Here is a 25,192-nt window from a genome sequence, read left to right as displayed (position 1 = left end):
TGATGTCAACATTGTGGATCGAGTGGCCCATGGTGGCGGTGGGGTTATGGTATGGGCAGGCGTATGTTATGGGCAACGAACACAGGTGCATTTTATTGATGGCATTTTGAATGCACAGAGATACCGTGACGAGATCCTGAGGCCCATTGTTGTGCCAATTAATCCACGACCATCACCTCATGTTGCAGCATGATAATGCACGGCCCCATGTTGCAAGGATCTGTACACAATTCTTGCATGGCCAGCATACTCACCGGACATGTCACCCATTGAGCATGTTTGGGATGCTCTGGATCGGCGTATATGACAGCGTGTTCCAGTTCCTGCCAATATCCAGCAACTTCGCACAGCCATTGAAGAGGAGTGGACCAACATTCCACAGGCCACAATCAACAATCTGATCTACTCTATGCGAAGGAGATGTGTTGCACTGCGTGAGTCAAATGGTGCTCACACCAGATACTGACTAGTTTTTGACCTTTAGGTTATTTATGATCCACATTTATGATGCCTACTCAGATCAAAGGGTGGAGGTTATTTGGTGGTAGCTCAAGTAGCAAAGGCTACAGCAGGGGGCAGAGCTTTTTCTTACTAAGCCCTACAGTTATTGAACAGCCTTCCAATTAGTGTTAGGATTCAGACACAGTCTCAATGTTTAAGTCTAGGCTGAAGACTTTTAGTCAAGCTTTCAGTGTATAGTTTTTCTTAGGTAAAGGAGCAGATCTGGAAGGTTCATGGGCATAGAGTGTTTGGTGTACTGGGATGTTTGGATGCTGTCATCTTACCACCCTTGCAAGTCGCTCAGGTTTGCTGACTGTGAAGTGGTTGGACCCTTTATGTCCCGGTAAGCCTTAATGTCTGCCAAGGGTTAGGGTTAGGGCTAACCCTTCTGGCTCTCCTTTTTAGTTATGCTGTCATAGCTAGTCTTGCCAGAGTCCCTGCCTGCACTTTACACATAATCTACATTGTCTTTAAACATCACATGATCACAAGCATACTTAATATTTTTTCTCCCTCTCTGTCTTTCTCTGTCAAGCTATACACCCCACTCCTGAGCTCCCAGTGTTCTTAGTTCCAGTGTGACCACGGGCTCTACCCCTGGTTAGAGTCTCATCGCTTGGTGGTGCTCATTGATGCTGTGGATGGATCTGTGTGGACAGCCTGTGACCAGGAGACAGCTGTGGACAAAACCACTTGGAGACTTGGAGATCACACCGTCACGGATCTGCCATTACATCTGTTAGCTTGTCACAGCAAGGGATCAGTGTCTGTAATGAACTCAAAATTATTCGTCCCATAGTGAGGAAATTTCCAAAACTTTTCTGTAAAATATTTCTGTAAAGCTTGAGACAATGTCCATTGTTAAAAGCTTTATACAAACAAAGTGAACTGAATTGAAACAGGTGACAATACTCGTGGTCCAATCACATGATACCAAGGAATAACAATCCACCCGCCAACACCCTCTCTGGTAGTCTGGCTGTGAATTGTCCAAGTAGGTCTGTACAGATCAGCCATAACATTATGACCACCTACCTAATATTGTGTTGGTCCCCATTTTGCTGCCAAAACAGCCCTGACCAGTTGAGGCATGGACTCCACTAGACCACTAAAGGTGTGCTGCGGTATCTGGCATCAAGATGTTAGCAGCAGATCCTTTAAGTCCTGTAAGTAGCAAGGTGGGGCCTCCATGGATTGGACTTGTTGTCCAGCACATCCCACAGATGCTCGATTGGACTGAGATCTGGGGAATTTGAAGGCCAAATCAACACCTCAAACTCGTTGTTGTGCTCATCAAACCATTCCTGAACCATTTTTGCTTTGTGGCATGGTGCACTATCCTGCTGAAAGAGGCCACAGCCATCAGGGAATACCATTTCTATGAAAGGGTGTACTTGGTCTGTAACAATGCTTAGGTAGGTGGTACGTGTCAAAGTAACATCCACATGGATGGCAGGACCCAAGGTTTCCCAGCAGAACATTGCCCAAAGCATGACACTGCCTCTATTGACTTGCCTCCCATAGTGCTTCCTGGTGCAATGTGTACCCATGGCAAGCGAAACAGATGCACCTGGCCATCCCTTGGTCCAGTTCTAATGCTCATGTGCCCATAGTTGCTGTTTTGGCAGTGCACAGGGGTCAGCATGGGCACCTTGACTGGTCTGCAGCTATGCAGCCCCATACGCAACAAACTGTGATGCACTGTGTATTCTGACACCTTTCTATCAGAACCAGCATTAACTTCTTCAGCAATTTAAGAAACGGTAGCTCGTCTGTTGGATTGGATCACACGGGCCAGTCTTTGCTCCCCATGTGCATCAATGAGCCTTGACTGTCCATGACCCTGTCGCTGGTTCACCACTGTTCCTTCCTTGGACCACTTTTCATAGAGACTGACCACTGCAGACCGGGAACGCTTGCCCATTTTTCCTACTTCTTACATCAACTTTGAGGACAAAATGTTCACTTGCTGCCTAATATATCCCACCCACTAGCAGGTGCCATGATGAGCAGATAATCAGTGTTATTCACTTCACTTGTCAGTGGTCATAATTCTATGCCTGATAGGTGTATATTACAATATGGAATGTCATTCAGGGTCAAAATGATTATACATTAATTTAATTTGTATTTAATTTGTATACATTATACAAATTAAATACATATAATGTATTAATTAGTAAGAGAAATGGCGTAGGTGTGGTCCTGAAGGAGGAGTTTGTGAGAAATGATCTGGAGGTGAAGAGTGTGTCAGATAGGGTTATGAGTCTAAAGACTGAAGGGGTGATGTTGAATGTTGTAAGTAGTTATGCCCCACAGGTAGGTTGTGAGTTAGAGGAGAAAGAGAGATTCTGGAGTGAATTAGATGAGGTGGTAGAGAGTATTCCCATGGGTGAGAGAGTGGTGATAGGAGCAGATTTTAATGGACTTGTTGGTGAGGGGAACACAAGTGATGAGGAGGTGATGGGCAAATTTTGAGTTAACGAAAGGAACCTTGAAGGACAGATGGTAGTGGACTTTGCTAAGAGGATGGACATGGCTGTGGTTAACACTTATTTTCAGAAGAGGGAGGAGCATAGAGTGACTTACAAGAGTGGAGGTAGGAGCACACAGGTAGACTACATCCTATGTAGAAAAGGCAATCTGAAAGAGATTAATGACTGTAAAGTGGTAGTGGGAGAGAGTGTCACCAGACAGCATAGGATGGTGGTGTATAGGATGACTTTGATGGTCTGTAAGAAGAACAGGAGGTCAAAGATAGAGATGTGGTGGAAGCTGAAAAAGGAGGAATGTTGTGAAGAATTTAGACAGAAGTTGAGGCAGGCTCTGGGTGGTCAGGTAGTGCTGCCAGATGACTGGGAAACTACAGCAGAAGTGATCAGGGAGACAGGAAGAAAGGTGATGGGTGTGTCATCTGGAAGGAGGAAAGAAGATAAGTGGACTTGGTGGTGGAATGAGGAAGTTCAGGATAGTATCCAGAGGAAGAGGTTAGCTAAGAAGAAGTGGGACATGGACAGGACCGAAGAGAATAGACAGGAATATAAGGAGTTACAAGTGCAGAGTGAAGAGGGCGGTGTCTAAGGCCAAGCAGAAGGCATATGATGAGTGGTACACTAGGTTAGACACTAGAGAAGGAGAGAAGGACTTGTACAGGTTAGTAAGGCAGAGGGATCGAGATGGGAAGGATGTGCAGCAAGTTAGAGTTATTAAGGATAGAGATGGAAAAGTGCTCACAAGTGAGGAGAGTGTACAGAGGAGATAGAAGGACTTTGAAGAGCTGATGAATGAGAAAAATGAGAGGGAAAAAAGAGTAGAAGGTGTGAACTCTGTGGAACAGAAAGTAGATAAGATTAGAAAGGATGAAGTCAGGAAGGCTTTGAAGAGGATGAAAAGTGGAAAGGCAGTTGGTCCTGACTGAAAGTTAGGAACAAAGTTAGTGAGGCCAGATTAAGATGGTTTGGACATGGAGATGGCAGAGCTGAAGCTGTTGAGGTTCTCTTTGAGAGTGACAAGGATTAGGAACGAGTACATCAGAGGGACAGCTCATGTTGTGGGTTTGGGGGACAAAGTTAGGGAGGCCAGATTAAGATAGTTTGGACATGTTCAGTGGAAGGAGAGTGAGTATATTGGTAGGGGAATGTTGAACATGGAGCTGCCAGGCAGGAGACAAAGAGGAAGGCCAAAGAGGAGGTATATGGATGTAATAAATGAGGATATGAAGCTAGTGGGTGCAAGTGTTGAGGATGGAGAAGATAGGGATAGCTGGAGAGAGGTGATTCGCTGTGGCGACCCCAGAAGGGAAAAGCCGAAAGAAGAAGAATGTATTTAATTAATTATAGAACTGTAAGCGTAGCAGATGAATGCTTAGTCATCTTATTTATTTATTGTTCCCAGAAGAGCACACCGAATTACCAAAACACTATTATTTTAGTTATCTGTCAGCTCAAAATCGCAAAGTAAGCTAAAATAGCTTTACAAAACATTTAGTATCAAATATCCAAAGTGACCAGAAAACAGATAATCTTCTTTATCTTTCTTACTTCCTGATCTTACTAATATTACAATTACCAATCTTGACAACATTAAGTCAAGATATATATCATATATTTTAAATAACCTGTCAGTGCATAAATTAAAATAAAATGCATAAATGAATAGGTGCTATTTTAGAATCTAATGAGAGTGGAAGCTATACTGTTAACTTTGCAATGATAAAAATAATAATTACAACTACTATAGTATTCATAAATACTATTGTATTTTACAGCATATAAAAAAACCAGCTATGTCCAGTCTATCTCCCAATATTTTTCAGGCTGAAAGACAAGTTGTTGCGTTTTAATGGTGGTGGTCTAAAAACTATTAATAAACCACTTAGAGATTTCTACTAAAACATTCTGCCAACATGAGAGGAATTGAATACCTGCCGGTGCAAGCCATCCAGGAAAACAACTTAATTTGTTGTGTTATGATTAACTGTTACATCCTCTGTTCTGTGTGCCTCATGCTTATTTTCATGAATGCTGCCAAAAATGGAGGGCACTCTATAGCATTTTAGAGCTGCAATGGAACAACAATTAATATGTGCCACATTATTTTTGCGCTGGCTGTAACATATCCAATACATGAATGCATGCTCGATATGTTTGACAATATTCAGACAGACGAGGTACCACATAAAATATTACTGCCTTCAAAAATATATACTGGAGTGTCTCACTGGCTTACCTCCCTCTCCCATGCAGGATGGTAAGAAATGTAAGGTCTTTTCTTTATATTGTTGAGTTTCCTTTCATCTGCCTCTGTTAATGAAATTAGAGCATCCTGTGGCACGCCAAGGCTAGACAAACACACACACACACATTCATACAATAATCAGGAACGTTTGTTTTCAGCTTTTATTAGCAAAATTAGGAGATAAACTGGAATTCAGTAAATTAAGTTGATAATCAAAAACTCCCAACAGAGTCCGGCTGGAAACATCCACTCTAACTGTCCATGATATGCATGCCTTGCCAGAATGACAAATGCAGTTCAGTAATTAGCACAAACACTTCTGCATTACAGTTATCATGCTTCCCGAATTTATGGCTCATTTATTACAGTCTTTACTGAGGAATTTACAGTCAGGGTCTGCAAGAACTCTGTAAGATACAGATGTGTTCAAAATAATAGCAGTGTGTTAAAAAAAGTGTCTGCATGTTTCTTTACAAAGTCAAACATTTACTGTGTAAACTGAAAAATGCTTGAAGATTTAGCTTTCTTGTGAATCACTGAACTAATATTTAGTTGTATAACCACAATTTCTTTTGCCTCAGAAACAGCATTTTTGATGTCACCCCACAAGTTTTCTATTGGATTAAGGTCCGGGGATTGGGATGGCCACTCCATAACATTAACCTTGTTGGTCTGGAATCAAGATGCTGCTCACTTACTGGTGTATGTTTGGGGTTGTTGTCTTGTTGAAACACCCATTTCAAGGGCATTTCCTCTTCGGCAGAAGGCAACATGACCTCTTTAAGTATTTTAATGTACTCAAACTGATCCATGATCCCTGGAATGCTATAAATAGGCCCAACACCGTAGTATGAGAAACATCCCCATATCATGATGCTTGCACCACCAAGCCTCACTGTCTTCACAGTGTACTGTGGCTTGAATTCAGTGTTTGGGAGTTGTCTGACAAACTGTCTGTGGCCTCCAGACCCAAAAAGAACAATCTTGCTTTCATCAGTCCACAAAATATTGCACCATTTAGACCATTTCTCTTTTGTTCTTTGGCAAATTGTAACCTCTTCAGCTGGTGTTGTTTTTTCAACAGTGGGACTTTGTGGAGCTTCTTTCCGATAGCTTGGCTTCACACAGACGTCTTCTAATTGTTACAGTACTCACAGGTAACTTTAGACTTTCTCTGATCACACTGGAGCTGATCATTGGCTGAATCTTTGCCATTTTGGCAATTCTTCGATCCATTTCAATGGTAGTTTTCCATTTTCCTCCACAACTTTCTGGTTTTATTTGCCATTTTAAAGCATTTGATATCATTTTAGCTGAGCAGCCTATCATTTTCTGCACTTCTTTATGTTTTCCCCTTTCTAATCAACTTTTTAACCAAAGTACGCTGTCCTTCTGAACAATGTCTGGAACGACCCATTTTAGACTAATTTACCTCTCTAATTGAACTCCACACTGCTAATTATTTTTGAACACACCCCTTTTAATTAATTATTTAATTACACAGAATCAGCAACATGCATGTCATTACTGTTGGGTCTTTTACTCTACTACACCTACTAGTAAAATATTTGCCATGTGAAAATATAATTTCTACCAAAAACAGTGATTGATCTGGTTAGTGATGTTGGACTGCTGTTATTTTTTAATAACATATTCAAGCAAGTTTAAGCTTAATCATAAATTATCAACTGACAATTCTATTAGCTGCAATTATATTTTGGGGTAGAGATTACTTAAGAGTCACCAGTAAACCTACAGAGATTTTCTGGCGATATAGTGAACAGTGCCTCCAGAAAGTATGTACCCCATAGTAATAATTATTAATGTTAAATTAACATGAGTGTACTTTGTTTAAAAATTAGACTGACTGCTCAAGAATCAATCACTTCCCCTAATTTAGACTGTTAAATATATTGTAGATTTTTAGATTTTTTTTTTAATAAACAGGACAAATAATTAAACACATAGAATTAAATACATTTTTTTTCTGTAGAAAGTCAAAATAGAGAGTCCCAATTTGGTTTTGCAACACAGCAAAAAGAAATAATCGGGGGGGGGGTCTGTAGTGACAAAACAATGAAGTAATAAAAGTTACGTTTCACATGAAAACATAACGTAACTTAATCAGTAAAAGGTATACTTTTTAATATATTCATGTATATATTCTCATTACTTTTTTCACATCTTTCAGAACATGCAAATTAGAAATATCTGCAACATTTGCATATCCCTCACTTGCATCTTGAGAAGACTTGGTGTTTCCACATCAAAAAATGCATCAAGATAACTGCAATTTTTTTCAATTGTGAAATCCTTAAGGGTTAAATTCTTTTGGGCAATAAATATTTTAAACATGTTGTAATATTTAATACATCACTCAACCATATGACAGGTGTGGTTGGAAAGGGAAAGAAAAAAAGACAGCAACAAAAATGGTGTAGTGAAGCACGTTTTTCAAACCTTTCAATGTCTGAAGGCAACAGGCCTAGCCAGAGCATGGAAGAGACAGTCAGAGTGGGGGCTTCAAATGCCATTGACTGGGAATAAAAGGTGGTTAAAATCTTTAGAATATTTAAAAATCTTAAGTTGTTCAGTGCGAAAAAAGGAAAGCAAAGCAACTCAAGCATAAAAGGAATTGGTAAAAAATTATTCCTTTTGCAATTTTTTAAAACTTGAAGCAGATTATGATGAACATTCTTATATCATTCAACAACTGTATACAGCCAATGGTCACCAGATGCTTCACAGGAAATAATTAAATTCATCAGCTTTTCAATTCATACTAGTAAGTCTTTACTACCTCGCTGTAAATACTAGTAAAGAGGTTTTTTTAAAAAGAGAACAAGACTTAAGTAGTATACATGTGTCACTTCTCAGCCCCCTAATGACTAAGCAAAAATCAACAATAGCAGAAAATATAGCTTTATGATATTCTAATGAGACATCAAAAATCTCTTATTTATCACATTTTTTAAGTGATAGTTCAGCGATGAGTTTTTGATAATTGCAATTAAGCAGGAATCATACCCAAGAGAACAGAATACATGCAAATAAGCTATTGTTTATGATGACACATCACAAGACACTACTTAAACTTGTCAAGGAAATACAATCTTCAATACAAGTCCATACTTACAATTGATCCATACTTATAGATGCACATGATTTCGATCCCTGGGTGGGGAGGAGGGAGTAAAGAGAGACTGCATTTCTGAATTCATTACCATTACACAATTACTTAACCATACTTAACTCGATAAACACTAGAGCACATTACACATGCATTCTTTAATAAAGATACACTATATTGCCAAAAGTATTCGCTCACCTGCCTTGACTCGCATATGAACTTAAGTGACATCCCATTCCTAATCCATAGGGTTCAATATGACGTCGGTCCACCCTTTGCAGCTATAACAGCTTCAACTCTTCTGGGAAGGCGGTCCACAAGGTTTAGGAGTGTGTTTATGGGAATTTTTGGCCATTCTTCCAGAAGCGCATTTGTGAGGTCACACACTGATGTTGGACGAGAAGGCCTGGCTCTCAGTCTCCGCTCTAATTCATCCCAAAGGTGTTCTATTGGGTTGAGGTCAGGACTCTGTGCAGGCCAGTCAAGTTCATCCACACCAGACTCTGTCATCCATGTCTTTATGGACCTTGCTTTGTGCACTGGTGCACAGTCATGTTGGAAGAGGAAGGGGCCAGCTCCAAACTGTTCCCACAAAGTTGGGAGCATGGAATTGTCCAAAATTCCAGTTCCTTGAGTTCCTTTCACTGGAACTAAGGGGCCAAGCCCAGCTCCTGAAAAACAACCCCACACCATAATCCCCCCTCCACCAAACTTGACACTTGGCACAATGCAGTCAGACAAGTACCATTCTCCTGGCAACCGCCAAACCCAGACTCGTCCATCAGATTGCCAGATGGAGAAGCGCGATTCGTCACTCCAGAGAACGCGTCTCCACTGCTCTAGAGTCCAGTGGCGGCGTGCTTTACACCACTGCATCCGACGCTTTGCATTGCACTTGGTGATGTATGGCTTGGATGCAGCTGCTCGGCCATGGAAACCCATTCCATGAAGCTCTCTGCGCACTGTTCTTGAGCTAATCTGAAGGCCACATGAAGTTTGGAGGTCTGTAGCGATTGATTCTGCAGAAAGTTGGCGACCTCTTCGCACTATGCGCCTCAGCATCCGCTGACCCCGCTCCGTCAGTTTACGCGGCCTACCACTTCTTGGCTGAGTTGCTATCGTTCCCAAACACTTCCACGTTCTTATAATACAGCTGACAGTTGACTGTGGAATATTTAGGAGCGAGGAAATTTCACGACTGGATTTGTTGCACAGGTGGCATCCTATCACAGTTCCACGCTGGAATTCACTGAGCTCCTGAGAGCAACCCATTCTTTCACAAATGTTTGTAAAAACAGTCTGCATGCCTAGGTGCTTGATTTTATACACCTGTGGCCATGGAAGTGATTGGAACACTGGATTCTGATTATTTGGATGGGTGAGCGAATACTTTTGGCAATATAATGTACCTCTTCATACTGAACAGCAAAAAGAACAACCACAGCAAACAGCATTGCACATTATGTTTATGTAATTGCTGATTAAATTGGACCTGTACCTAACACATAAATGCATACCATGCGGGTCAGCATCCACCAATGCAAATACAGGGATGTGCAGTGTATCCCATAGTTTCTTCACCATTAGCCTGCTGTTGACATCTGGTACACCTTTTCCCTAATATCCACAAAGATTAACAAATGTATTATTTGGTATTAGAGAACTCATTACTAAATGAGTCATTCTGCAGATCAACATCGGGGAAATTTTACTGTTATATGTTGTTTAATAATGTCCTTTCTTTTAATGATTCTGTTACTGTTGCTACCTTAAGTGCTTAAGGTATTGCTTAATGAGGAGATATACAAACTTATGGTCAACCTTTCTTTCCTATGAATTTTCATCATTTTGTAACCTGTTTTAGGGTTTCTATCTCACTATAAAAGAAAAGGTATACCTCCTCTGAGTGCAGGCTCTCTCCTGCTTAAAAAAAAATTCCCCAAGATTTTTTCCCCAAGAGTGACACAATGGTGGCCTAAAGAAGGTCAACCCAAAGAGCCAACAGAAGAGTGGAGAAGCCTGGAGTCTTAAAGTTGTGTACACATGAATTTTCATAAGGACATGCCCACTACTGCAACTATGCCTATATATCCAAAATTGATATATTAAATACACATATATATATATATATATATATATATATATATATATATATATATATATATATATATATATATATATTATATTATATATTATAAATATATAAAATATATTATATTCCTCTTGCATATAATGAGACAGAACTTTTAGACACTGTTGTATTGCATCTGCTGCTGTACCAGCCTGACAGTAATGGCTACAACCACAAAAAGTGCAAAATCAGAGATCATGTGACCTGCTGATAGAGATGGCTGCTTGAGTCTGAAGCTCCCAGGCCTGGTGTCGGTAAATCATTCATTTAAGTTATAGTCTCGACTCAATTTTCTTATATTTCCTCCCTGAATCTTTTTACCTTTATGCAATGGCTAAACGACAACTTTTGCCATCTTCCCCGGAGACAAAAACGACTGAATGAGCCAGCAAGTTAGTGCTGACTCTAACGGAGACAGCAACAGAAAAGGCCCATGAACTCTAACTTTCATATTGCTTCGCTTTCAGGACAGAAACGCCATCCTCAAGGGAGCATGAGCCACGGGACAAATATCCCACAAGGGCAGCTTACTTCTGTTCTTTCCCGACGACAGTAATCAAAGTGCCATGAAAAGACGATTAAAAGAGATGAATCAGTATAGGGAGAGACTCACGCAACTTGGGATCTCTTCCTTTATGATATATCCCGCCAAGATTAAGGTAACGCATTGCGGGTCAATCTCTTATCTCCAAACACCGATTGAAGTGGAAGCGTATGCTGACCAACAACAGGCGCTTATTACACCTCCATCTGTATGTGACAGCACGCCAGAATGCTAACCGGAATGCTAACGCCAGCTCGTAGTTTCTAGGAGGAGATTCATATTCTGATACCACGACCATGCTGAGTACTACTTTAGTGGACTGTGATACTGGGTGGGTCTTGGGACTTGGGTGATCCTCTGTTATGTTGGCCACATATCCAGACAAGGTGGTTGTGATGGCAGGCAAGAGAGTTTGTTCTTACTCTCCGCTTACTGCCTTTTTGTTCCATTATTGTTGTTCCTTTATAGTTTCAGACGCCATGAGCTATGCATGTAAGTCCACAAATTTTTGTTTCTTATTAAGTAAGATGTACAATGATTCAATTAATTTATGGTTCTTAATGTAATGTCTTGGAACGTCTACGGCCTAAATGGCACCATTAACAGAACCAAATGTTTGGATTATTTAAGATCTAAACGCGTTTCAGTTGCACTAATACAGAAATCTCATTTGAAAGCTTGTGATGTACAACAATTTTAAAATAGGCATTTCAAATTAGTCTCTTTCTCTTCTTCTGATAAGAAATCTAAAGGGGTTTTTGATATTGATGGTCTGACATCTTCCTTTTTTCATACATCACTCACTTTTCATACATCATCAACAGCTCATCCGCTTAGTACTAAGCTTGAATGATTATCATCTTGTCATAGGAGGCGAATTCAATGCTGTGCATAATCCCATTCCTGATAGATCTCAAATATCAAATTCTGAACAGGCCTCTTCAAAGTTATTTAATGACTTTATTAAACAGATAAATGTGGGTGACATATGGCGATTGAGAAATGAGACTGTCAAAGACTATACCTTCTTCTCAGCTCGCTATAAATCCTACTCTTGCATCGAATGTGCTCTTGCTGAATTAGGCAGCTAGACAAGAATGTAATAGTTTACCTCCTCTCATCCCATAGTCAAACATTTCACATATCCCTCAACTCAATTCTAATTGTAATTATAAAACTCTCCTGAATAAAATCAAAGAGGACTTAGACAGGTGGTCTCCCTTATGTTTAGCTCTTCGTGGTAGAATATCTACAATTAAAATGAATGTACTTTCCAGGGTTGATTTTTTATTCTCCATGTTGCCTTTTCCAGCTTAATACAGCTATTTCTAGATATATATGGTTAAAGAAAAAACCCAGAATCCGACTTAAGACAATGCAGTGTAAGAAATTAGACGGGGGTCTGTTGTTTCCTAATTTTGAATTATACAGCCTGGCTTTTCAAATAAGGGCAATCGAAACCTGGGTTAATCCAGATTCTTTAGTTCCATGGTGAGTAGTGGAGGCCAATATTATTCATCCTGTTCGCTTACAAGATCTCCCCTTTTCAGACACTTCAAAAACCTTAAAGAAAACTTATGGACCAATAATTCAATAGTCACTTGATGCATGGAAAAAGGTAGAGAAAATTATTGGTGGCCCGTTCTCTTTCATGTACTGGTAACAAACCCTTCATTTTCAAAACCTGGTCTGATGCTGGTGTCCATACATTGAATGACATTTACTGTGATAAGGGACGTTTCAGGACTTGAGCGCAGAGTTTTCTTTACCCGGATTTTCGTTCTTTTCATATTTAAGACTGAGGTCAACTCTAAAGGCCTACAGAGTTCCCTGGGACTCCAATGTGCGCCCACGTCCTCTGTGAGAATGGTTGGACATTAATACTCCTTCTAGTGGGTTAGTTCCTAAAATCTATAACTCAGTCCTCTTAATGCAAAACACTCTTATTCCAGCTATCCACTCCTGGCAAAGGGATGGTCTCGCTCAACCTGATTGGGACGTGGTATGCACCAGATGTTTCACTGCATCTAAAAATCTTGCAAACCAGATGATACATTATAAATGTATCAATAGGGCGTATATCACTCCCAGTAAATTTTACAAAATAAAAGCTAGATCTGACCCTTACTGTCACTTGTGTAATAAATCTACGGTAGGTTCTTATTTGCATATGTTTTGGGAATGTCCAGTGGTGGTTATTTGTCTGGTAATTTGTATGTCCTGCTCATGGATATACCACAGGATCCCTGCTGTTAGATGATTCCATTCTCCAGCTGAATGCTCCAGCTGACACCCTGGTGAAGAAGGCTGACAGTGTCATTACCACCTTAATACACCATGCACAACCCATATTTACAAATGTTTATTCTATGTAAATTTTGTTCACTGCAAATACCTCAGCACAGTGTTGCACAGTTGCAAATAAAACCACACATTTTGTACATACTACTTCCCATTTTCTGCCATAAACCTTTCATATTATAATTTTTATAGTTTTCTTTTCTACTTCTATGTAACTGTATTCTGTTTTAATGTAAGTTATGTTTTCTCTCAGAAGACAGCTGTAAAAAAGTATTTGACTGCATATTATCCTGTGTAGTTGTGTGTTTAATTTAAAATTAAAACCTGAGAAATCTGAGATGTTTGAACCCTGGCCCCTATTTAAATTTTCATGATAAACTCATATGTGCACACAATAATTGGGATTGTGAAAAGAAACTTGTGCAAAATTTTAAACAACTGTCTGATTAGTAATCATGCTATAATAACAATGTGGAAGTGGGAGCGTGGTTGTGTGCCAGTTTGTGAATGGAGTGTGGGGCCAGATAAAATTAGTAGTAAGGATCCCATACCTAATCAAATCTAGTGTTCTCTGTTACTACTGTTATGAGTAGTGGCAAGTATAAAGAGATGGGTACCACAGGAAAGAGAGCTTAGCAACACAGAGTCAACTGTGTGCAAGAGAGATAAAATCACTGAAAAGTTAAGGAAAAATAAAATATTAATTTAGAATGATCTATTTAAGTTGTCCCAAGCCTAAAACCTGTCTCCTTATTCCTTGCGCAACCCACAAAAGTGTGAAACTGGTGCCAAAACCTGCCAAACAGCACCGCCAACACTTCTGGCAGCAGACTGTCATTAAGCTCAGTCCCTGTTCACATTTGTCCATTAGTTCAAAGGTGGCTGTTGGCTGTCCAGCATTGCTAGACAAGGTGCTCCATTTGGCAGAGGAACACTTGGCAGGATATCTGTTTTTTTTTTTGTTTTTTTTTAAACAACTGGGTCAGTACCAACATTTTTGAAGTACTTGCAAATTAGCATGGAGATGAACTATACAAAGTTTCAGCTTGATTAGAAGTATGACTCTTGAGAATTCCACTATCTGAAGACCATGGGCCTATGATATTTGCAGATAGCTAGCTGGGTTGAGTGGCAAACTATGTCAAATATACACCAATCAGCCTAATATTGTGTTGGTCCCCCTTTTGCTTCCATAACAGCCCGGACCAATTGTGGCATGGACTCCACTAGATCCCGGAAGGTGTGCTATAGTATCTGGCACTAAGACGCTAGCAACAGATCCTTAAATCCTCTAAGTTGTGAGGTGGGGCCTCCATGGATTGGACTTGTTTGTCCAGCACATCCCACAGATGCTCGATTGGAATGAGATCTGAGGAATTTGGAGGCCAAGTAAACACCTAAAACTCGTTGTGCTCATCAAACCATTCCTGAACCATTTTTGCTTTGTGGCACGACGCATTATCCTGCTGAAAGAGGCCACAGCCATCAAGGAATACCATTTCTATGAAAGGTTGAACATGCTCTGCAACATTGCTTAGGTAGGTGGTATGTGTCAAAGTAACATCCACATGGATGGCAGGACCCAAGGTTTCCCAGCAGAACCTTTCCCAAAGCATGACACTGCCTCCAACGACTTGCCTTCTTCCCATAGTGCATCCTGGTGCCATGTGTTCCCCTGGTAAGCAATGCACATGGCCATCCATATGATTTAAAAGAAAATGTGATTCATCAGACCATGCCACCTTTTTCCATTGCTCCATGGTCCAGTTCTGATGTTCACGAGCCCATTGTTGGGGCTTTCGGTGGTGCAAAGGGGCCAGCATGGCCACCCTGACTGGTCTGTGGCTATGCAGCCCGATACACAACAAACTGCAATGTACTGTGTATTCCGACACCTTTCTATCAGAACCAGCATTAACTTTTTCAGCAATTTGAGCAATTGAGTCTGTTGGATTGGACCACACGGGTCAGACTTCACTCCCCATGTTCATCAGTGAGCCTTGGCCACCCATGACCCTGTCACTGGTTCACCACTGTTCCTTCCTTGGACCCCTTTTGACACATCGACTTTGAGGACAAAATGTTCACTTGTTGCCTAATATATCCCAACCACTAACAGGTGCAATGATGAGGAGTTAATTAGTGTTATTCACTTCACCTCTTAGTGCTCATAATGTTATGACTGATTTATGTAATTGTTTATGTTGAAATTCATAATTTGCTAATAAAGTGACAAAAAGTCAAAGTGATGCTTTTAAATGTTGTATTCATCAATTTTTTAAAACAATTTTTCAACAAATCCCCATGTGCACAAACAATTTAGTGCATTAAACACTAAAATAGCATACAGTTTTAAGGAGCTAGGAGCTTTAAATGTGACTTTTATGTGTTCAAATATCAATGACACATCTTTATTAATGATATATTTCATCATGCTAGCAGCAGAACAAATTCCACAGAAACATTCTGTCTGGAAATTTACAGAGAAATGTCTTATTGAGAAATCTTATTGATTAACTTCGTCATACAGCTAGACAATGACCCAAAACACACCACTACAAACTACAAACACAACTGGTGCTTCATCTGGGGTAAAAGTTTAAGGTTAAATATTGGTCAAGTAACTTGCCAGACTAAATAAGCATACCTCATGAAGAGGAGACAGAAGGGAAAAACCCCTCAAAACAAACAATTGAAAGAAGCTGCAATACAAACCTATAAAATCAACACAAAAGAAGTATGCAACAGTTTGGGGAAGTCATGTTTTTTACTTCGCTATATCAAGAAATGAAGCTAAAATCTGGATCATTTGTATCATATATATCTTTTTTTATCAAGGTTTTTTTATTTGTTTTCAAATTATACAGCATACAAAAAAAAACTCCCCCATCCCCCAAACACCAGACATAAACATAAGGATACTATACATAATCAGATGTCCTTAAAAAAGATAATAATCACAATAATAATAATAACAAATAAACAATACAAAGTAAACATAGAAGGTATTCCCCACCCCCTTTCTTTTATAATACCATATTGCCTGCTTTCATTCCTTCAACAAATGTTAAGAAAAGTTGCCAGATTTTATAAAATGCCCCAGTAGACCCCCTAACTGTATACCTAATTTTCTCCAATTTAAGATGATACATGACTTCCTTTATCCAGTGGCTAAATATCGGTGGAATAGGGTCCATTTAATCAGTATCAGTCTCCTAGCTAGGAGGAAACAGAACGCAAATATTTTAACTTTCCTTTTACTAACCCTAGTGTTTTCCGGGGGCACACCAAACAATGCGATAAGTGGAGATGGTTCTACCATCTCTACAAATAACCCAGAGAAGGTCTCACAGATATTGGACCAGAACATGTAAAATCTTGGACATGTCCAAAACATATGCAGCAGAGTTGCGGGAGCCTGCCTGCATCTATCACATGTGGGATCTATGTCAGCTTTAACCTTAGAGAGTCTGACCTTAGACCAATGTAGACGATGTACAATTTTAAATTGTATAACGGCATATCTGAGTCAAATGGATGATAAGAAAATTCCCTGTATTATTTTGTGCCAGATTTCCTCTGAAATTAGCTGTCTCCCACCTATTTTTGAGTAGATCTAAAGAAGTTGAATCATACATGCTGAGTAATTCATAGATCTTGCTTATAGTCTGCTTTGATTTACATTCAAAAATTGAGTCTAACAAAGAGGTTGGAGGGCATGATGGAAAATAGTTAGAATTCAAAGCTACAAAGTTCCGAAGTTGCAAATACCTATAAAAATGTGACTTCGGAATATAAAATTTCTGTACCAACTGTTTGAAGAATGCAAAATTTCCATCAATATAAAATTCAGTCAGTGAGACCAGGCCCTTTATGGCCCAAACCTCAAATGCATCGTCCATCATTAATGGAACAAACATGTAATTTCTAGCAATTGGTGCATCCTGTGATACCTCTTTAAGGGAGAACAAGCGTCTAATCTGATTGCAGATTTTAACTGAATGTACAACAACTGGATTAGAAGTCAAGGTAGAGATTGGCTGGGTAATTGGTATTTTAGAACAGAGTAAGGCTACTAGAGAGGTGGACCCAACCAAGGCCTCCTCCAGAATTGTCCAAACAGGGGCAGCATTGTCATTCCTTAACCAGAACATCAATACTCTTATGTTGGCTGCCCAGTAATAATACATGAAATTTGGTAGTGCCTACATTGCCTCTGCAGTGTACTTCTTTTAATTCTTGGCGTTTTTTTGGTCCAAATAAAGGTTGATATTTGATTATTAAATTTTGAGAAGAAACATTTTATTTAAAAAAAATGGAAGGCACTGAAAGATATATAAAAACTCGGGCTGTACATTCATCTTTAATGTATTAATTCTTCCACCTTATGAGAGACTGAGGTGGTCCCAGTGCTCAAAAACTTGATTTAAATTAGAGAAGAGAGGTGGATAGTTGGCCCCATATAGATTTTTATGATTATGCGCGACCCAAACTCCAAGGTATTTAAATTTTTAGGGCTAATTTTAAAGGGGACTGACCTTAAAGATTACAGATCGACCCCATCACCAACAGGCATTAGTTCACTTTTCTGGATGTTGACTTTATAGCCAGATATTTTGCGAAATTCCAGAAGTAGGCTCACCAATTTAGGAAAGCTTGTCAGGGGTTGTGACAGGTACAATAACATGTTGTCCACATAAAGCGAAACCTTATGTTCCAATCCTGCCCACTGGATGCCTTTGATATCGGCTCTTTGTCTCAGATCTAAAGCAAGTGGTTCCATTGCGACTGTGAACAGAAGTGGGGGCAGAGGACATCCCTGCCTCGTGCCACGTTGAAGCTCAAAATAAGCACATATATTATTATTAGTATGCACAACAGCCATCAGAGACATATATAAAAGTTTGATCCATGATATAAGCTTACAACCAAATACAAACCTTTCCAGTGTATTAAAAAGATAGTCCCACTCCACCCAGTCAAATTTCATTGGATGCCTTTTTGGCATCCAATGAAAGCACTACCTGCGTGCCGGGTAGAGAGGGGCTATAAAGAATATTCAAAAGTCATCTAAAGTTAAAGAAAGAATAACGATTCTTAATAAAACCTGTTTGATTGGGTGATATGATGGACGGTAAAGTCCCCTCTAAACTTCGCGCAAGGACCTTAGCAAGCACTTTAGCATCAGTATTAAGAAGGGAGATTGGACGGAATGAACTGCACTTGAGAGGGCCGTTATCTTTTTTGAGGATTAATGAAATAACTGCCTGACGCATGTCACCGGCACACACACCTCAGCCGCACCCCTGCCGCCAATCTTGGATAATGAACTCCAGACGACGCGGCGGCCGTCTACAATATCTGGTCGACTGGGAGGGGTATGGTCCCGAGGAAAGATCATGGGTGGACCGGGATGGATCCTTGATCCGGCACTGCTCGCCGACTTCCATCAGCACCACCCAGACCGACCCGCTCCCAGAGGCTGCGGCCGCCCCCGTCGTCGCTCTCGGACGTTTGGAGACGCCCGTGGGGGGAGGGGGGTACTGTCACCGGCACACACACCTCAGCCGCACCCCCGCGCTCCCAATCACCGGACTTTTAATCGCGCCACCTGCAACCAATCACACGGCGCCTACTTAAAGCCCTCACCTGCAGAGCACAGCGGCTGGTATTGAGACTGTTAACGTGAGAGTACCGAGTTACTGCTCTAGTATTTCGAGTTGGATATTTCCGTTCGTCATATTGCTGTTCGTCATATTACTGTTCGAGTTACCGAATTTCCGTTCGTCATATTGCCTTTTTTCCCCCTGCCTTGGTTATTAAAAGCCGTGTTGGATCTGCTCTCTGTCTCCGTGTGTGTTGTGACAACGCATGGTTGGTGGTGGGGATTTTGATGAAAGCAGATAGCAATAAAGGGGATGATGCCTCAGCACTAATCATGTTAGAAAAGCAAAAAATGAACATACCACATATAGTGCCATGGTGATGCAGTAGGTAGCACTCTGACCTCACAGCCAGGTTCATTATTACTCATTATGATATAATCTTTGATTATCTATCTATCTATCTATCTATCTATCTATCTATCTATCTATCTATCTATCTAACTAACTAACTAAAACCTGAATTCTAAGAGCAGAGCTTCTTACCGTTATGATGATACATGGATAGTACTGAGTGCAAAACTCATCGTCTAAAAGTGTCTGGAATGTTGCATCTTTTTCAATAACTAGAACAAATTTTGCAGAGGACACAATATCTTAATACTATTAAGGAGAAAAATGCATTCAAAGTTTAGATATTGCTAATGATTGTTTAAGTAAACAAAAAGGATACTCATGATTCCATTGACACTAGAGGACACAGGCACCGCCTAGTGATAAACACACATTATTTCACTCATTATATAGTCATTAATCATTTTGTTAAAGATACAGACATCTATGCAAAAAGTGTCATAACAGCAAAAGAGATAGAGCTTTGAGAAGTATAACAATTTTCTCAAATGTGACAACAGGCACTAAATTCAGAATGCAATAACTCACAAAGGAATGGTGTCTGTGTGCGTAAAAGGCTCTGTCTGCTTTTTAAAGAACAGTTAGCCCTCTATGTTTTAAAAAAACAAACAAATATTAAGCCTTATATTCCATACAACAGCTGCCAGAGAGCTTTTTGACGATTCAGTCTAGTGTGTTCCAGCCACTAGATGGAACATGTGCTATTGTTTTTCAAAGTTATTTTTGTTAGCAGTAGGCTATCAACATAAATGCTTGAGCTATGTTACATGTAAACAAGCATTAATCTTTATCCATTTGCATCTGTAATCATGTATTTAAAGATCATCTGTAGGTATATTTCACACTAAAGCACATTTTAACAGTTAATTAGTTTAGTCAGAGTCATGATTACATGTGTATGATTTACTGTAATTAAAGAATAGAGTTCAAGCTAATCTCAGTGTTCTTACATGCATGGATTGCAGGTGTGTGCTTTGATAATTGTGAAACAACTGTCCTATTTTACTTATTTCTCAGACAATTGTGGTTGATATTTATCTGCACTTTTCCTCATATGTGAAGACATTGCCAAGTCATGTCAGATCATGTGCTAATCTTCTTCTCATAATTCATCAGAATGTTAAGCCACCACAAACGTCAGACACTACAAAGGCTAGGGCTGTATGTGCACAAAAAGAGTTTGAAGTCAAGGTAAAGAAAGTTTGGAGCTGCATTAGCTGAAGCTATTGTCTTTAAGGCTGCAGATGAAATAGCCTTACCAGAACAGCTGTCTGGAAAGCTGCCATCTATCATGGCCAATCACAGAACACCCTGTACAGAACAAGTATATAAATTTACATCCTATACACAAACCATCAGGCATGATCCAATAATAAACCGCCATTTGTGGTGAATGAGTCATGTAGTCATGTTGTGAATGAGTTCATTCACATCATCCAGAGAACCTCAAAAAAACTGATGAGACACACTGTATTTCACACAGCAGTTTGCTGTGCCAAAACATGCCATATGACCTTGATTTAGACAACAGTATGTTGCATTTAGTAGCCAAAGACCATATGTCCAATGTGGCTTGCCAATGTCCCTTCAGAGCATGTCAGAAGGACATGGCCCGCCTATTATGTAGCACAAAATGTACTAAGGTATGAGGACACTTAACCGTCACACACGAGTGCCCTTTCCAAAAACATGGGGATCTGATCCACCCATTACTGTAATAAACCCTTCATACTTCTGGAAAGGCTCTCAACTAGATAATAAAATGTGGTGGTAAGGATTTGTGCTCACTAAACTCACTAATCTCAAGTGAAAAGGCATCACAATTCATCCCAAACATGTTCAGCATGGCTGAGGTCAGAGCTCAGGCCACTTGATATCTTTCCCATTAACCTGTCTTTATGAACCTTGCTTTGTGCATTGTTATGTTATTTCATTTTGGCCATACAGTATAGTGTATACACAGTAAAGCAGTGTATAAACAATACGTGTCAAATACAAGGCCTGCAGACCAAATCTGGCCTACAGCTGTGTTTCATGTCAACAGGACAATAAATACACAGAACAGAAGAAAAATACAGACGATAATTGTGACGGCGGAGCCTGCACCATCGCTTTTCATGGCCATGATTCCGCTACTTGCGCTACTGCTGCCATGGCGCTGTCCTTTCAGCACCAGCTTTGTTCTGGAAAGCTGAAGAGTACATGGCCACAGGGTGGTGGACCAAGCTCTTTTCAAGGCACAGAGGAAATCACATGGGGTGTAGTGCAAGAGAGAAGGTAAGGGGTAATTTGGCTCTCCCTTTGCAGATTTACTGGTGGAATCAGACTAAAACAAAGCTGCCTGACTGCACTGCACCCTGCCAGCCTCCTGGGTCCTGCCTCATCATCCCGCATCATCGATGAGCATTGCATCACCCAGAGCACCCAGAAACCAAAGTGAAAGGACTATTTAATTTCTCTACCCCTTTTCTTTGCTGCACAAAGACTCTCAAATATTGCACAAAAACAAAGTTGGAATAAACTGCACTCTTTTAAACCTTGGTCTATGGTGTCTCTGTTTTGCCCTTGTAGTGTGAGTCACTACAGTGGAGCAATAGTTGGTGCTAGACACCCAGAAGGTGAGCCCACCAACATTACTAACCCTCTATCCTCCGTGCTTCACCAGGTTTCCCAGAAAGGGAACTTTGGCTGTGAGCAAAAAGAGGACGACAGCCTCTGCACTGTTGTGGTCAGGTGCGGGAGATAGGGAAGAAGATAGGGGAGAAGATAGACCCCACACAAAATCTTCCTGCCACCTACTTCCTTGTGATCACCAGACTGAGTGCTGCAGCCAATCCTGGGACCTGCTAATTACGCCAAAAGCCAAGATACCACTCCTCATGCACCTGGCCCATGTTCATCCTCTTGAGGGCCATCTAGGAGCAAGAAACACACTGAAGAAGCTATGAGATTCAAGCTATGAGGTTCACTTGGCCAGGAATGGATGTAGATGTTTAGGCCACAAGAAGCCAGCTCCTACGCCGCTAAATCCATTCCCCATCATTGAAGTCCTGTTTGAGAGAGTGGCATGGGCACCTGAGGATGTCCATCTACCACCTGCAGACTGACAGCCTCATCAAAAAATTTAACCAGACGATGAAGAGGATGTCGGGTGGTAGACAACTGCCTTATGTCTTCTTTGCCGTCCAAGAGACTCCCCAAGCATCAAGTGGCTTCACCCCTTCAAGCTCCTCTTTAGACAGCGACCTTGGGGACTGTTGATTGAGGCCTGGGAGGAGCAGCTGAGGTCTACTACTGCCACAGGAGAAGAAGGTGGAGGCCATTCATGAGAATCCATATCCCACAAAAAAACAAAAAACAGATATGTGTCTTTTTGGGGCTGGCCGAGTACAACTTCTCTATAGCCTCCCACCCTCAGATCTTACTAAGACGGTGCAGTAGACTAGCACAATGGAACAGGCATTCCAGCAGGGTCATCAGCTCGCCAGTACCACGGAACCCTATATGGACACCTCAGAGACCCATCTCTGAGGTGTCCGTATAGGGTTCCGTGGTACTGGCGAGCTGATGAGAAGCCACTCTTTTCCAGCAGTTCAAAGGGGAGGTGGACCAGGTCATGTACATCAGTCTTAAGCTGAGCCCCAACAAGAAAAGGTATGCTGCTGTGGAGTAAGAAGCCCTCGCGATTAATAGGCGATAGAGGAACTAAGCTACTACCTTTCATTTTTGATTATAAACACAATGTTTCAAATATGACACCAGTTGTTCATCATAAAACAGCTTCCCTCATATTTGGGATTTTCTGGACTCTTCAGTTCTGTTCATATGCAAAATAGAGAAGGACTCCACAGGTTTAAAGGACTGGACAAGTACTAGGGGTGAGCCAGTATATTGCAGTTTCTTACATTGCATTGGTGTCATCCAGTTTATTTTCTAGGGACTGTACATTGGCAAGCAGTAATCACTGACAATGTGTACAGTAGCTGGAAAGTAAGCTTAGGTATTATGTTTAAAAGTGTGCAGACATGTGGCACAAAATAAATAAGTAAATTAAGATTAAAAGAAAAAAAAAAACACAGTATTAGGGCAGCTGCGGCTAGAGTCACCATGCACTCTTGCAACAACATACATAATCTTGGAACCAAAGCAAGAAGGCACTGGCTTGGGCAGCCTTACAGGACATTGACAACAATTTTGATGACACTTCACCATAAATGCTTAAAACATCTGCAGGTATAACAGAGACAGTAGATCAAAGAGCAAATCGGTTCCTGGTGAAGTCCATCAATCACAACTTACGTATTGCTTTTCCCACCCACACTGAGTGTAATGTGTTTCCAGACATCAGAGCAGAGATTCCGAAACTTCTTGATCTCAGTGATTTTAATCATAGAATGATTGTTGGGGCCAGAATGTCTAGTTTGAGTACTGTGGTTTGAAAATTCTAACAGTATAACTGCTCATGCCCTGGGCTTTTTATGCACACCAGTCTCTGGAGTTTGCTCAGAAAAAAATCAGCGAGTGGCAGTTCAAGCTGACAGAAAGGCTAGTTACCAGATAACCACTTTCTACAATTGAAATATTGGCATACTTTGGCCCATTAAAACCAATCAATCATTGCTTGAATGCCACAGACTATTTGATTATTGTCGCTGACCTTGTGGCTGATGGCTACTTCCAGTATGATGATGCACCATGTCCAATGCTGTCGCAAACTTGTTGCAAGTTTGGCTGGAATGTCAAAGCCTGTTGGAGCACCTGAGGCCAACTATACAACTAAGTGTCATTACAGTTAGCAGCACAGTTTAACAACAGATGTTAAAGTCATGAGCATCACAACTGATATTTGGACTTCAGATGTGAGCCCGATATTTGGACTTCAGATGTGAGTCCACTGGGTGGACTCAGAAACATATGAAAAAGTGAAAAAGTGTAGGATGTTGCATACTAGCAGTTCAATTGCAACCTCTATTATTGTGTTTAACATTCTAGAAAAGTTTTTGATATTTAAGATGTTTTTTTTTCAGTTTTGCATTTCAAAAGCTTAGTTTGAACATTACAGTTGTTGCTGCTACCTGTTTGTATTTAAAGGGTAACATAATTCCTTTGGAATGTATTTAAATTCAATTAATTTGTGAATTTTTTCTATCGTGTATTTATGTCAGCCTCATGGCATAATCTTACGTCATGATCTGTAAACTTATGTCATGATGGAATCTGTATCGGTATCGCCAGTTGTGTATCGGAATCAGATAGGAGCTGACAAAATGTGGATCTCTTTCTGAAATAAAAAAATGTTAATAATTTAAAAAGAAATAAGATGGAACTTATGAGGTGCAATTTGTTTTTATTTAGTTCTGCCCTGAATTAGCTATTTCATGTAACAGATGTTTACATATAGTCTACAAGACAAAATAATTTAAAATAATTTACACAAGTCAACCAGTTCAAAAGATGCTTGATTCTTAATACTGTGTGTTTTCTTAATACTTGTTACCTGGATGTCACCGGCTGTTTTTATGTTTTGGGATAGTTCATGAGTCTCTTGTTTGTCCTGAGCAGTTAAATTGCCTGCTGTTTTTCAGAAAAATAAGATCTTTAAACAAAATAATAACAGTTTACACTGATCATCCTGTTCAAGTTTACAACCCCGTGTCTAACTGTATAATGCTACCCTCCTGATCATCAGTAAATGTTTGCACCTTTTGTAATAGTTTTGTGTGAGTTCCTCAGTTATTCATAGTGTGAAAAGATGGACTTCAAAATCATGTAGCCTCTGTTGTAAATATGCAAAAAGATGCTGGAAAAGCAAAGAATGTGATAGACCTGAA

At 40.2% G+C, this 25,192-nt stretch overlaps 1 protein-coding gene across 1 annotated transcript in view; it reads right to left on the bottom strand.

The window, feature by feature from the left end:
- Positions 1-25,192, bottom strand: part of spo11 (SPO11 initiator of meiotic double stranded breaks) — a 70,839-nt gene that overhangs the window by 7,294 nt on the left and 38,353 nt on the right. Inside the window, exons 7-12 of the mRNA XM_058409070.1 lie at positions 19,681-19,717; positions 19,494-19,603; positions 9,886-9,985; positions 8,375-8,412; positions 7,699-7,775; positions 5,230-5,341 (exon numbers count right to left, since the gene is read on the bottom strand). Of these exons, the coding sequence (XP_058265053.1) occupies positions 5,230-5,341; positions 7,699-7,775; positions 8,375-8,412; positions 9,886-9,985; positions 19,494-19,603; positions 19,681-19,717 (474 nt within the window). The remainder of the gene's footprint in view (positions 1-5,229; positions 5,342-7,698; positions 7,776-8,374; positions 8,413-9,885; positions 9,986-19,493; positions 19,604-19,680; positions 19,718-25,192) is intronic.

This window comes from Hemibagrus wyckioides, linkage group LG15, assembly GCF_019097595.1.
Source record: "Hemibagrus wyckioides isolate EC202008001 linkage group LG15, SWU_Hwy_1.0, whole genome shotgun sequence".
Taxonomy (NCBI): Eukaryota; Metazoa; Chordata; class Actinopteri; order Siluriformes; family Bagridae; genus Hemibagrus; species Hemibagrus wyckioides.
This window is presented reverse-complemented; position numbering and strand designations above follow the sequence as displayed.